The sequence below is a fragment of the Tachyglossus aculeatus genome, chromosome 7, assembly GCF_015852505.1.
Source record: "Tachyglossus aculeatus isolate mTacAcu1 chromosome 7, mTacAcu1.pri, whole genome shotgun sequence".
Lineage (NCBI taxonomy): Eukaryota > Metazoa > Chordata > Mammalia > Monotremata > Tachyglossidae > Tachyglossus > Tachyglossus aculeatus.
The window spans coordinates 57,515,079-57,528,846 of record NC_052072.1 but is presented as its reverse complement, the minus strand read 5'-3'; the positions used below and the strand labels follow the sequence as shown (position 1 = coordinate 57,528,846).

General features: G+C 43.5%; 1 protein-coding gene across 3 annotated transcripts in view; it reads left to right on the top strand.

Annotated features, from left to right (window-relative positions):
• SH3BP4 (SH3 domain binding protein 4) overlaps positions 1-13,768 on the top strand; it is a 157,602-nt gene that overhangs the window by 108,758 nt on the left and 35,076 nt on the right. For 2 of the 3 annotated variants that reach the window (XM_038748913.1, XM_038748914.1), the window contains one exon: positions 12,469-12,701. In XM_038748913.1, coding sequence (XP_038604841.1) covers positions 12,584-12,701 — 118 coding nt within the window. In that variant the 5' untranslated portion in view covers positions 12,469-12,583. Of the gene's footprint in view, positions 1-12,465; positions 12,702-13,768 lie in introns of all 3 variants that reach the window. The other variant, XM_038748911.1, reaches the window with a different exon arrangement.

The window sequence follows — 13,768 nt, the reverse complement described above, 5'->3', positions numbered from 1 at the left end:
TATTTCCACTAGGCCACACCATAAACTTGCTTTGCCAGATAGAGATAAATGTTTTTCTGGGTACTTTGGCAATCACACCAAAATGACTTGTCTTTGGAATCTCCCACAAGAAACCCAACTAAATATCTGCTGTCAAAATACTTAGATATGATTTGAAAGTCTCCTCCGAGTAATGAGTGAGAACTGCCTTTTGAAACAAGTTCCTCTTCAGCTTCAGAGGTCTTTTCACAGTTCTGTGGTAAGGGAAACACGACCAGGTGGGCGATAATAAGTGAAGGTCAGGCTAGGAAATGAGGAGGGAACTCTTTCCTTGAAACCAAATTTTAGTTTGAAGTTTTATTAAAAGATTGTCTGAACTGTTTTCCCTGAAGTCAGGCACATTTGTATTTTTTCTCCTAGATGATGCAGATAAACAAATTGATGGGTCATGCCTCTTTTCATGTGACATGTTGAATTTGGGGCAAACCACACAAATAGATTTGTGAGAATTGTTTATTTTTTAAATTGCTCTGATTCAGCTGTTCTGGAGATAAGAAATTTTGCTTGGAGATGTCTGTGAAGAAGCCAATGTTTTGTGTCTTCACAGCACCCACAAGCCATCCTTAGTGAAAGCCAACTGTTCTGTGGCCATTTATGCTTGCGGAAGGAATGGGCCCCATAGTGTCTCTGGCTTTGAGATGACATGGCTTGCCTGTCAAGCCCTGGAACACCACCGTATTGCCACAGAACCTAAGTGGTGTTTATTGAGCCTCAGGAAACTCTCTGGAGGCAAGTGCTCTCTTGAAGTCATGGGGCTGCTGGAGTGTATTCGTTTCATTCAAAGTATTCGTTGATCGTCTACAGTGGCCTAGGGAAAAATACAATAAAGGTAAAACATGACACAGTCCCTGATGCCCTCTCCCTGGGGATGCCCAATCTAGTAGAACGGGGAGTGGATGGGACGCTGATGGTGCACACATGGGGAAGCATCAAAATACATAAAGAAATCAACAGAAGAACACAAGGACAGTGATAAACACCACAGCATCACAAAGCTCATCTACCACCATAGATCCAGCCTCCAAATTTGTGGAACAATGGGTTACTACTCTGGGTTGTGAGGAAGGAGAGTCCTGAGAGTTTTAAGCTTGGCTTTGTGAAAGGAGCACAGGGCTGGGAGTTGGGAGATCTGGGTTCAGGTCTCAGCTCTTCCACTGGCCTGCTAATAATAGTAATAATAATTGTGGTATTTAAGTACTAAATGCTGTGGTGGATACAAGCAAATTGGGTTGGACACAGTCCCTGTCCCACTTGGGACTCAGTCAAATCCCCATTTTACAGATGAAGTAACTGAGGCCTAGTGAAGTGATGTGCCCAAAGTCACACAGCAGACAAGTCCCCCAATTTCTCTGGGCCTCCATTTTCCTATCTGCAAAATGGTGGGCAAAATTACAAGTCCCTGTGGGATGTGGATCGGATCAAATCTCATAACCTTATTTCTGTTCTAGCCCTTAGTTCAAAGTAACTTCTTAGTAATAAAATACAAAAATGATTTTATTGTTCTAATCCAGAAATAACCTGGGGGTTGGAGGATCAAAGGGGGTAATTGTTTTCCAGCCAGAACAAGGCTCTGAAATTACTCTTGACAAATTCTGAGAATGTCCATTTAGAGGTGATCTGTTAGAGAAATGTAAATAAGCAGAATTTAGGTTAAAAATGAGTTAGTTGATAGATACATTAGGCTATCCGAGAAGAGTTATTTGAAGACAGCTGCCCAAATCATAATGTTCGTCATATGCTTGAGTTCTCTGAGGTACCCTCCCAGAATGATAGCTTGGGTTCATAAAGGTAGATTGAAGGAGGATAGGTTGTTCTTGTGGTGGACACAGGTGGTCAAAATTGAGGTTAGAACTGAAATCAGCTTAATGTCTGTCTCCCTCCCTAGACTGGAAGTTTGTTGTGGGTAGGAAAGGTGTCAACAAACTGGGTTGTGTTATATTCTCCCAAGCTCTTAGTACAACGCTTTGCACACAGTAAGTGCTCAAATACCATTGAGTGTGTTTTTTTCCCCACATAATCTTTCACTGACTGTGAATATGTCTATTGTGGACTGGGTAGTGGTCAAATGGAAGGATTGGTGGGCAGAACTTAGATAGGAGAGAGACGTGGAAGCGCTACTGTATAGTATTCCTCAGTGAGCTTCATAGAATTAGCAAGCAGGACATCAAGTAGTCCACAGAATTTACTGAGTGCTTTCTAGGTGCAGATCACTGCACTAACTACTTGGGAGAGTACAGTATAACAGATTAGGAGAACATGAGATCCAACAGCTGTTTTCTTGGCTCCTTTGCAAGTCAATCAATTGTATTTATTGAGCACCTACTTTGTGCAGAGCACGGAGAGACATGACCTGTCTCTTCCATTTCTAGAAAAAGTAGCAGTAAAGTCTATCAACTGCTTTTCCATCCAACAAAATCAATCTGTAAACAACTCTAACAAAATAAATTCAAGTTGACACAGGTCACCAAACCCCTGGACCTAATTCTTGATAATAATAACAACTGTGGTATTTAAGTGCTTACTATGTGAAAGACACTGTACTAAGCACTGGGGTAGATGGAGGATAATTAAGTAGGACACAGTCCCTGTGTCCTGTGGGCTCCTATGTGGGGCTCACAGCCTAAGGTAGAACTGGTGCTTAATCCCCAGTTCACAGATGAGGAAAATAAGACAGGGAGAAGTTAAGTGACTTGCCCATCATACGGAAGAGCTACGACAAGAAACGAGCTGATAAATTGCTGCCACCTCAGCTCTGTTCCAAGCAGCCTCTTTCCACTTAAGTGGTGCAGAAACTATCCTGATGAGAAAGTCTTTACTGGAGGAGGAAGATCTGAAACAAACCGGCACTATGTTCTTAAATCTGCAATTGGTTGGGTGAATGATTGGAATTGTCAATAACATAACAGTAACTGGATTGGTTTTTGATGTGCAGTACTCAGCCTCTTTTTCAGGGATTAATAGTACTGAAGTTTGAGTAATCGTATTTATTGAGTGCTTACTGTGTGCAGAGCACTGTACTAAGCACTTGGTAGAGAAGCAACGTGGCTCAGTGGAAAAGATCCTGGGCTTTGGAGTCAGAGGTCATGGGATCAAATCCCAGCTCCGCCAATTGTCAGCTGTGTGACTGGGCAAGTCACTTCACTTCTCTGTGCCTCAGTTACCTCATCTGTAAAATGGAGATTGACTGTGAGCCCCCTGTGGGACAACCTGATCACCTTGTAACCTCTCAAGCGCTTAGAACAGTGCTTTGCAAATAGTAAGCGCTTAAGAAATGCCATCATCATCATCATTATTATTATTATTACAATATAACAGAGTTAGTATATGTGTTCCCTAATCACAACAAATTTACAGTCTAGAGGGGGAGACAGACATTTATATAAATAAATTACTGATAGGTACAAAAATGCAGTGCATCTGAGGGAGGGGTGAACAAATCCAAGTGCATGGGGGACACAGAAGGGAGTGGGAGAAGAGGAAATGAGGGCTTATTCAGGGGAGGCTTTTATTGGAACACCCCAGACTCTCTTGCAGAGGGTCAGTTCCCCTGAGGTCAGAGATACCATGCCTTTGCTTATCTTGAACTCTCGAAGCCCACTGAATAGTGCTTTACCCATAGTAGACACTTAATATGTTTTATTGACTCACAAGAAGCCTCTTCTTCTGGGAAGCCACACAGGATATAGGATTCCAGTAATATCAGTACAGATAATGGGAGTTCTGGGTAGCATATCCAGTCCATGTGTTTGCATTTATTTGCAACTCTAAGAAAAAAAAAAAACGCTCCTAGTGTCTTGACTCATATGTTTACTGAGCAGAGAATTTGAGAAATGATAGTTTAGTCTTTGCTGTATGGAAAAACTGACTTTCCTAGAGTTAAGAGGGTCTTTATGTTTATATTTCCAGTGCACTAGAGAAGCAGTGTGGGGTAGTGGGTGAAGCACAGGCCTGGGAGTCAGGAGGTCATTGGGTTCTATTTCCGACTCTGCCACTTGTCTGCTGTGTGGCCTTGGGCAAGTCACTTCAATTCTCTGTGCCTCAGTTACCTCATTTGTAAAATGGGGATTGAGACAGTGAGCCCCACGTGGGACGGGGACTGTGTCCAACTCGATTTGCCTGTATCCACTCCAGCCCTTACTACAGTGCCTGGCATATTGTAAGTGCTCAACAAATACCATCATGTATTAGATATTTGCTTGCATTGTTGGTCAGTCAATCAATCAATCAATCAATCATATTTATTGAGCACTTACTGTGTGCAGAGCACTGTACTAAGCGCTTGGGAAGTACAAGTTGGCAACATATAGAGACAGTCCCTACCCAACAGTGGGCTCACAGTCTAAAAGGGGGAGACAGAGAACAAAACCAAACATACTAACAAAATAAAATAAATAGAATAGATACGTACAAGTAAAATAGAGTAATAAATATGTACAAACATATATACATATATACAGGTGCTGTGGTGAAGGGAAGGAGGTAAGATGGGGGGGATGGACAGGGGGACGAGGGGGAGAGGAAGGAAGGGGCTCAGTCTGGGAAGGCCTCCTGGAGGAGGTGAGCTCTCAGTAGGGCCTTGAAGGGAGGAAGAGAGCTAGCTTGGTGGATGGGCCAAGGGGGGGCATTCCAGGCCCGGGGGATGACGTGGGCCGGGGGTCGATGGTGGGACAGGCAAGAACGAGGTACGGTGAGGAGACTAGCGGCAGAGGAGCGGTGGGTGCGGGGTGGGCTGTAGAAGGAGAGAAGGGAGGTGAGGTAGGAGGGGGCGAGGTGATGGAGAGCCTTGAAGCCTAGGGTGAGGAGTTTCTGCCTGATGCGCAGATTGATTGGTAGCCATTGGAGATTTTTGAGGAGGGGAGTAACATGTCCAAAGCGTTTCTGGACAAAGACAATCCGGGCAGCAGCATGACGTATGGATTGTAGTGGGGAGAGACACGAGGATGGGAGATCAGAGAGAAGGCTGATGCAGTAGTCCAGACGGGATAGGATGAGAGCTTGAACGAGCAGGGTAGCGGTATGGATGGAGAGGAAAGGGCGGATCTTGGCAATGTTGCGGAGCTGAGACCGGCAGGTTTTGGTGACGGCTTGGATGTGAGGGGTGAATGAGAGAGCGGAGTCGAGGATGACACCAAGGTTGCGGGCTTGTGAGATGGGAAGGATGGTAGTGCCGTCAACAGAGATGGGAAAGTCAGGGAGAGGGCAGGGTTTGGGAGGGAAGACAAGGAGTTCAGTCTTGGAAATGTGGTCCAAATTTGTTGTGGTCTTGTTCATAGAACACTTTTTTAAATTTGTGCTTATGTGCCAGTCACTGTACTAGGCTCTGGGGTAGATACAAGCTAATCAGGTTGGACACAGTCCCTGTCCCACATGGGGCTCACGTTTTTAGTCCCCTCCCCATTTCACAGATGAGGTAACTGAGGCACAATGCCCATGGTCACACAGCTGATGTGGCAGAGCTAGATTTAAAACCCAGGTTCTACTTATTTCCAGGTCCATGCTCTGTCCCTCGTCCATGCTGCTTCTCTAAATGGCATTCCCCTTTAATAGTAAGTACATACTTTAAATCTGGTTCACAGCCCTCAAACTTGAAGTTGATCCTTTGCCAAGCATGTAGAACTGATTGTAAAATGTATTTTAGTGCATGTTGCTATCATGTGAATGAGGCTAAATTGCCACGGTCCTTCAGAAATAAGAGCAAGGGCCTGGGAGTCAGAAGACCTGGTTTCTAGTCCTTGCTCCTCCAATTGCCTGCTGTGTAAGCTTGGACAAGTCACAACTTTTAGGGGACTCCATTTCTTTATCTGTAAAGTGGAAATTCAGTGCCTGTTCTCCCTCCTACTTAAACTGTGAGCCCCATGTGGGATAGAGACTCTGTCTCACCTGATTCTCTTGTACCTACCCCAGTGCTTAGTGCACAGTAAGCACTTAACAAATGCCACCATTATCATTAACTGCTGGAGTGGAGAGAGTTTGGCGCTGGGCAAATAACTCTCACTATAATCCCTTCCTTCAGATTGAGGCACATCTGTCATTCTTGAAAGAAAACTCCATCATCAGTATGTGTTTGTGTGTGTGGAGTGTGTCTGAAAAGGCCAGTGGGGAATCAGACTCTTCACCACACTACACCACACACAAAGAGATTGTTTTTTGTTGTATGTTTGTGTTTGCAGTTGTTCTTGTCACTTTTACTTGTCTCAGGATCCTCAAAAAGAGCTGGTCTTTTCAGAATTGCTGTGCATCTGGCTGGTGTGCCAGCCACGTCTTTAAAGTATTTCTTCTGGCCTTCCTGTCCTCACTCGCCCCTCTCCAGCTACTTCAAAGAAGCTGCTTGGCTCTCCCAAGGTCCTTTCTTCCTTCACACTTCACCCAGCAAAGCTGTGTTGAGATGAGCATAGCTTCAGGGGCACTATATTTGATTTGTTGCCAACCTATTTGCCTTACCTGCTGTGTCACCTATTCAGTTGGGTCCTTACCCTCCATTGCTCTAAGACTAATCCCTTTCCCAACCCCAAAGCCATTATATTCCTGTCCTTATGCCGATGCTGTGTTCTTTCCTCTATATAATTTATTTTATTGTCTGTCTCCCCTGCTGCATTCAAAGCTCTGTGCTAGAGCAATTTTCATATCTAACAATCAGTCCATGGTATTCATTAAGCTCTTAATATCATAAGAGCACTGTACTAAGCATCTGAGGGAGTACAATACAATGGAATTAACAGACACATTCCCTTCCCAAAACCAGCCTACAGTGTACCAACTGCACTGTACTCTCCCAAAGAGCTTAGTACCTGCTCTGCACACAGAACACACTCCATAAATATCATTGATTGTTTTCAGAATTATCTTGTCAATCTGAGAAGCAACATGCCTTAATGGAAGGAGCAGGGGCTGGAAAATCAGATGACCTGGGTTCTAATCCAGGCTCCACCACTTGTCTGCTGTGAATTGGGTAAATTCACTTTCTGTGCTTGTTACCTCATTGTCAACTGGGGATTAAGACTGTGAGCCCCATGTGGAGCAGGGACTGTGTCCATCCTGATTATCTTCTATTTACACCAGCACTTAGTACAGTACCTGGCACATAGTAAGCACTTAACAAGTACCATAAAAAAAAATCCTGGCTCCACCACTTGTCTGCTGTGTGACCTTGGGCAAATCACTAATCTTCTCTGTGCCTCATTTACCTCATCTGTAATTTCCATGTTAATTCAATCACTAATCCTATCCCACTTTGATTACTGTATCAGTCTCCTGGCTGCCCTCCCTGCCTCCTGTCCCTCCCCACTCCAGTCCATATTTCACTCTGCTGCCAAGATCATTTTTCTACAGAAACTTTCAGGCCATGTTTCCCCACTCCTCAAGAAACATCCACCTCCACATCAAACAAAAACTACTTATCATCAGCTTTAAAGCACTAAATTGCCTTACCCCCTCTTACCTCACCTTGCTACTCTTTTCCTACATACTCTCCTCCTACAATCAGCCCTCACACTTCACTTCTCTAATGCTAACGTATCTTACTATGCCTTATTTAAGGCACAACTCCTCCAAGAGACCTTCCTGACTAAGCCCTTCTTTCCTCTTCTCCCACTTCCTTCTGCATTGTCCAGACTTATTGCTTTTATTCATCCCCTCTTCCAGCCCCACAGCACTTATGTACATACTTGTAATTTATTTATATTAATGTCTGTCTTCCCTTCTAGACTGTAAGCCTGTGTGTAGGGAATGTCTCTCTTTTTTTATTGTATCATCCCAAGAGCTTAGTACGGTGCTCTGCACACAGTAAGCGTTCAATAAATGTGATCGACTGACTGGTTATGAGTCCCACAAAGGACATAGACTGTGTTCATAAAAAAAAACCTGCCTTGCCAATGAATACTGAATATAGCCTTTAATTGACATTGATCAAGCTACTCAAAACATCCTGGGTGCCATTTGGCTTGGCAGGAACAGGAAGAAGGACAAATCTCATAATACCAAGGAAGGAAGGACAGCACTGTAGCTCTTTAGATCACCAGGCTGCTATCTCACTGCCAATTTCCCAGAGTATATACTGACCCTCAATTTTCTCCTTTGCCTACCTATGCATCACTGGACAATGTGCAACCCAGTTAACAAAATTCTGTGAGAACATGTATTGCCCTGATGAAAGACTTTGATTGTATTGATAGCTGCTTCTCTGAGAGTTTATGCACTGCTTTGGTTTTATAGTCTTACCATTAGTCCATTGTGCTATGTTAAGCATTTGACAATCATCTGTATGTCTTTGTGGGGCTGTCACATTTTGAACTTTTGTCTTCCATGGGGGCTCTTAAATGAGATTTCTGGAGGATCAGAAGGATTTTCTAGTGCCAGTGCCCAGGGGCTGAACCTTATAAAATAAATGGCATTAGACTGTCCCACTCTGTCACCTCACAGGCCCACACAGATCTGACCTGACCAGCCATGCAGGCATGAAGCTGTCTCAGAATCTTGATAAACATCTCACAGCAGTTGGTCACCAGGCATCCATTAGGGGCTTAATCTTCGGAATTCCGTTGCCAGTCATTTCTTCTGTTCATGGTGTTCATGTTGTTCAGCCTTTCTTTTGTGGTACTTATTAAGTGCTTATTATATGCCAGGCACTGTTCTAAACACTGGGGCAGATACAAGGTAATTATGTTGGACACAGTCCCTGTCCCACCCAGGGCTCACAGTCTTAACCCTCATTTTACAGGTAAGACAACTGAGGCATGGAGAAGTGAAGTGACTTGCCCAAGGTCACACAGCAAACAAGTGGCAGAGCCAGGATTAGAGCCCAGGTCTTCCTGTCTCCTAAACCTGTGCTCTATCCATTAGGCCACACTGCTTTCCTTGTCTGGATAAAGGCCAGGGCATCAGGAAAGGCCCAGCGAAACAACCAGTGTTCCGGTTTCCAGTGATCTGATGTAAATGTTAGACCTTGCCTAATCTATGAAATTTGACATTAATAAACTGTGCAGATATTTTTTGAAAAGAATATAAAAGTGGTGTGGATTTTTAGTTTCCATCAGTCATTCTCATGGCAATATAAATGCCAACCGTGTTGTTTCAGGCTCAGTTTACCGGAGTAATATTTCAGGTGATTGAGAAGGTTCAATTGGATATCAAATGAGGAAAGGACCCCAGATTTTTGAAGGGAAAAAAAGGACAAGAAATATCTTGTTTACTGGGTCATGTTAGTCAAAATTGATTTGTTTTGAGGAGAGTTGTTTACCCTAACTTCAGAAAGGGGAAAGATAGAATGACCACATCCACATTTTGTTTTTTTTCCATTTTTTGCCCTCTTTGCCCAGTGAGGCAAACTCCTTTAGACTGCAAATCCCCATTGGGAAATGGAGAAGCTTGGAGCTGCTGCTTTGTGTATCTGAGTATCATCTGATGAGGAAGCAAAATCCAATGAGGTCTCCCCCACCTGTCCCAACTAGTTCCCGGAATTTGCCCTGGAATTTCCTGTCTCCAGGAGGGAGAGGACAAGGAGGACTTTCCTGATTTCTTCCTAACAATTAAGACTGAGAGCCTAATCACCTAATCAGACTAGTTAACAAGAGTGTTGTTTGGGGTGTCCTTAATTAGGCAAATGCTAAAATTCTCAAGGGAGCCTATCAGGTCACAGAGAGGACACAGATTCATTCATTCATTCAATGGTATTTATTGAATGCTTACTGTGTGTGGAGCACTGTACTAAGCGCTTGGGAAGTACAAGTTGGCAACATATAAAGATGGTCCCTACCCAGCAACGGGCTCACAGATCACAAGGACAACAGAGTAACCACGGAGTGGAGGAGAGGGGAGGGCACAGGGGGAAGAACAAAAGTTAGACTTGCTTCCTTGCTAGATTGTACTACTCCTCAGGGCAATGGGAACTTTTCATACCTGGTTATCATCCATTCCCATTAACGGAACATAATTTGAGTTTATGGAACCTAGTGCAGCATGAAATAAGATCCCTTAAAATACTCTCCAGACCTCCTCTCTGGGCTTTGGTAAAGGGCTCCTTCCAAGAGACTGGAAAAGTCAGTATCCCAGTCCTGAAATAACAAGATTCAGATCTCCTGGAATCTGAAAAAACAAGGTAGCTTCTGTAAAAGATGGTATATTTCTTGGGAAATATGAGGACTTGGCATAACCAATGTTCGATAAGTGTCAGTTTCCATCTCAGTTGTAACGGGATCATTTTGGCCTAGGTGCTTCTTGTCAGTAAGAATGTGGACCAATCAGTTAAACAGATATTTACCAGATGGCTGCCTCAAAGGGTGTGTGTGTGTATCACTTCCCTTTTGAACGAGGATATGCTATAGTGCTGTGTACATACGTGCTCAATAAAAATTAATGAATTGACACAAGAAATTCTGGCATGCCATTTCTAGGTGTATTGTAATAGGCGATAGCTGTTTGTGTTTTGAATTTGAGTATGGAAATAATAGTAATAATAACTATGGTATTTAAGCACTAAGTGCCAGGCACTGTACTAAGCGCTGGGGTGGATACGAGCAAATAGGGCTGGGCACAGGCCCTATCCCACATAGGGCTCACAGTCTTATTCCCCATTTTACAGATGAGGTAACTGAGAAGTGAAGTGACTTGTCTAAGGTCACACAGCAGACAGGTGGTGGGGCAGGGAGTAGAACCCATGACCTTCTGACCCCCAAGCCTGTGACCTATCCACAACGCCATAATGTTTATCGAGCGATTACTGTGTGCGGAGCACTGAAATAAGCACTTGGGAGAGTACAATATAACAATAAACAGACACATTCCTTGCCCATGAGCTTACGTATTTTGAGTGAATCTTTACCTTGGCAATAACCGTATCCTGCAGGCAGTTATACTACATGATGTGAGGAGAAGAGGGGGCTTCAAAAGTTGTGCAGTATAATGGCTTCATCAAAGGGCTGCATGAGAAGCATCGATCAATTGCATTTACTGTAAATATTTGTTGTAAATTTCCTTAAACTCTTATTATTTTCCCTATCTATAGTTTATATTAATCCCTCCCTCTATGTAGACTGAATGTTCATTATGATTTGGGATTGTGTCTACCAATGCTGATGTATTGTACTTTCCCAAGCACTTAGTACAGTGCTCTGTACACAGTAAGCGCCCAAATGCCATTGATTTATTAAGTAGCTGAGAACTATTGTAAACTCTGGGGAGAGTACAGTGGAATTAATGGTCCCTGCCTTCAACAATTTTACAATCTAGAGGAAACAGAAATCAAGGCAAATAGCACTTGTAGAATTTAAGTGCCTACTATGTGCCAAGCACCATATTAAACAGGAGCAAATGCAACGCAGTCAGATCAGACACAGTCCCTATCCCACATGGGGCTTACTATCTTGAGTGAGGAAGAATGGGAATTTAATCCCCATTTCACAGATGAGGAAACTGAAGCCCAGAAAAGTCATCTGATTTGCCCAAAGTCACACAGCATGTAGGTGGCAGGGCCAGGATTGGAACCCAGGTTTCCGAACTCCCAGCCCCATACTCTTTCCACTAGGCCATGCTGCTCCTCCTAAGGGTTATCATTTATAAAATAATATTTTCTGGAATGAGGTGTTCAGAGTTCAAACTTTTTCTCCTTGAACTGCAAAATCATTTGTATTTTCTTACCAAATAATTCAGGCCAATCATTAGCTAACAAGTAGGCCAACCAACACAATAATAATAATGGCGTTTGTTAAGCGCTTACTATGTGCAAAGCACTATTCTAAGCACTGGGGGGGGGGGGGATACAAGGTGATCAGGTTGTCCCATGTGGAGCTCACAGTCTTAATCTACATTTTACAGATGAGGTAACTGAGGCTCAGAGAAGTTAAGTGACTTGCCCAAGGTCACACAGCAGACATGTGGCAGAGCCGGGATTAAAACCCATGACCTCTGACTACCAAGCCTGTGCTCTTTCCAATGAGCCAAGCTGCTTCTCTATGATGGTATTTGTTAAGCGCTATGTGCCAAGCACTGTTCTAAGTGCTTAGATACAAGGTAATCAGGTTGTCCTACGTGGGGCTCACAGTCTTAATCCCCATTTTACAGATGAGGTAACTGAAGCACAGAGAAGTGAAGTGGCTTGCCCAAAATCACCCAGCTGACAAGTGGCGGAGCCGGGATTAGAACCCATGACCTCTGATTATCAATCCCGGGCTCTTTCCATTAAGCCACACTGCTTCTCATGAAACTCTTGATACCGTAACGTGAAAATCACATTAAAAAGCTACTCCACTGACAAGACCTGTGCCTCGGTTTGAGTAGGAAATGAGAACTGTACAGAGAATGGAGAAGTGGAGCAGAAAAGTGACATCTGGTGTAATTGACATGCTGGAAGAACACATCCTAAAATACCATTTTCCTCTTTTTTATGGCATTTATTAAGCGCTTACTATGTGCAAAACACTGTGCCCTTTCTAGCAGATCGCTCAAGTCGATGAAACTGCAGCTCTGAGGAAGCTAAGATTTCTGGAGGCAGGTGATCGGAAACAGCCAGAGAAGAGCCATGAAACACTAGAGCCTCTTCCACAAGAACAAGATGGCAGCTCAGCGGATCCGTGCTGCCAACTTGAATGGTCTCCCAAGATGCAAGTCCGAGGGAACCCTGATTGACCTCAGTGATGGGTTTTCGGAGACCAGCTTTAACGATGTCAAAGGTGAGCCTGTTCTATGCAGTTGGAATTTGTGGATCTCCCTGAGTGGTGGGAGTTTAAACAGGAGCTCTCCTTACCCATTACCTTAATCTCCTTACCATCGGCTTTAAACCACTCAATCAGCTTGCCCCATCCTACCTCACCTCACTAATCTCCTACTACAGCCCAGCCTGCACAATTCACTCCTCTAGCTCCAGCTGCCTCAATCTCATCTATCTTGCCACCGAACCCTTTCCCACGCCCTCCCTCTGGCCAGAAACTACCTTCTCCTCCATATACACCAAAACCACTACGCTCGCTCCATCTTCAAAGCATTATTAAGCTCACATCTCTTCCAAGAGGCCTTCTCCAATTAAGCCCTCTCTTCCCCAACTCACTCTCCCTTCTGCATTGTCTATGTCCTTGGATCTGTGACCTTTGGATATTGATATTCGGCCCACCCCTAAACCCACGGCACATGTGTGCATATCTTTAGCTCATTGTTGGGTAGGGATTGTCTCTGTTGCCGAATTGTACTTTCCTAGCACTTAGTACAGTTTTCTGCACACAGTAAGTGCTCCATAAATATGATTTAATGAATAAATTATTTTGTAAATGATTTATTCATGTTAATGTCTGTCTTCCCCTTTAGACTGTAAGCTCATTGGGGGCAGGGAAAATATATGCTAATTCTGTTGTATTGCACTCTCCCAAGTGCTTACTACAGTGCTCTTCATGTAGTAAGTGTTCAATAAATACCACTGATCAATCAATCAAAACAAAGAGGACTTTGAAATCCACCTGCATCTTCAGCTTGTAATTTTGGGCTTCTACATTATTTGTTGGGGTTTAATTAACAATGAGTCCTTCCACTGAATGATTTCTCTGAAACTCCAATAAAGGCATTTTCTAGTAACCTATTGTAGCATTGGTTCTTGTTAACAAAGAAGCTTTTGCTTGAAAGTTTAAAATGCCTGCCCCTTTGTGGCTTTATGTGAATATTGTAAATATGTGAATAACAGCAACATTATAGCTGCTGCATGATACTTAAAATGAAATGCAAAATCATTTGAAGAGATATAGAAATTTTT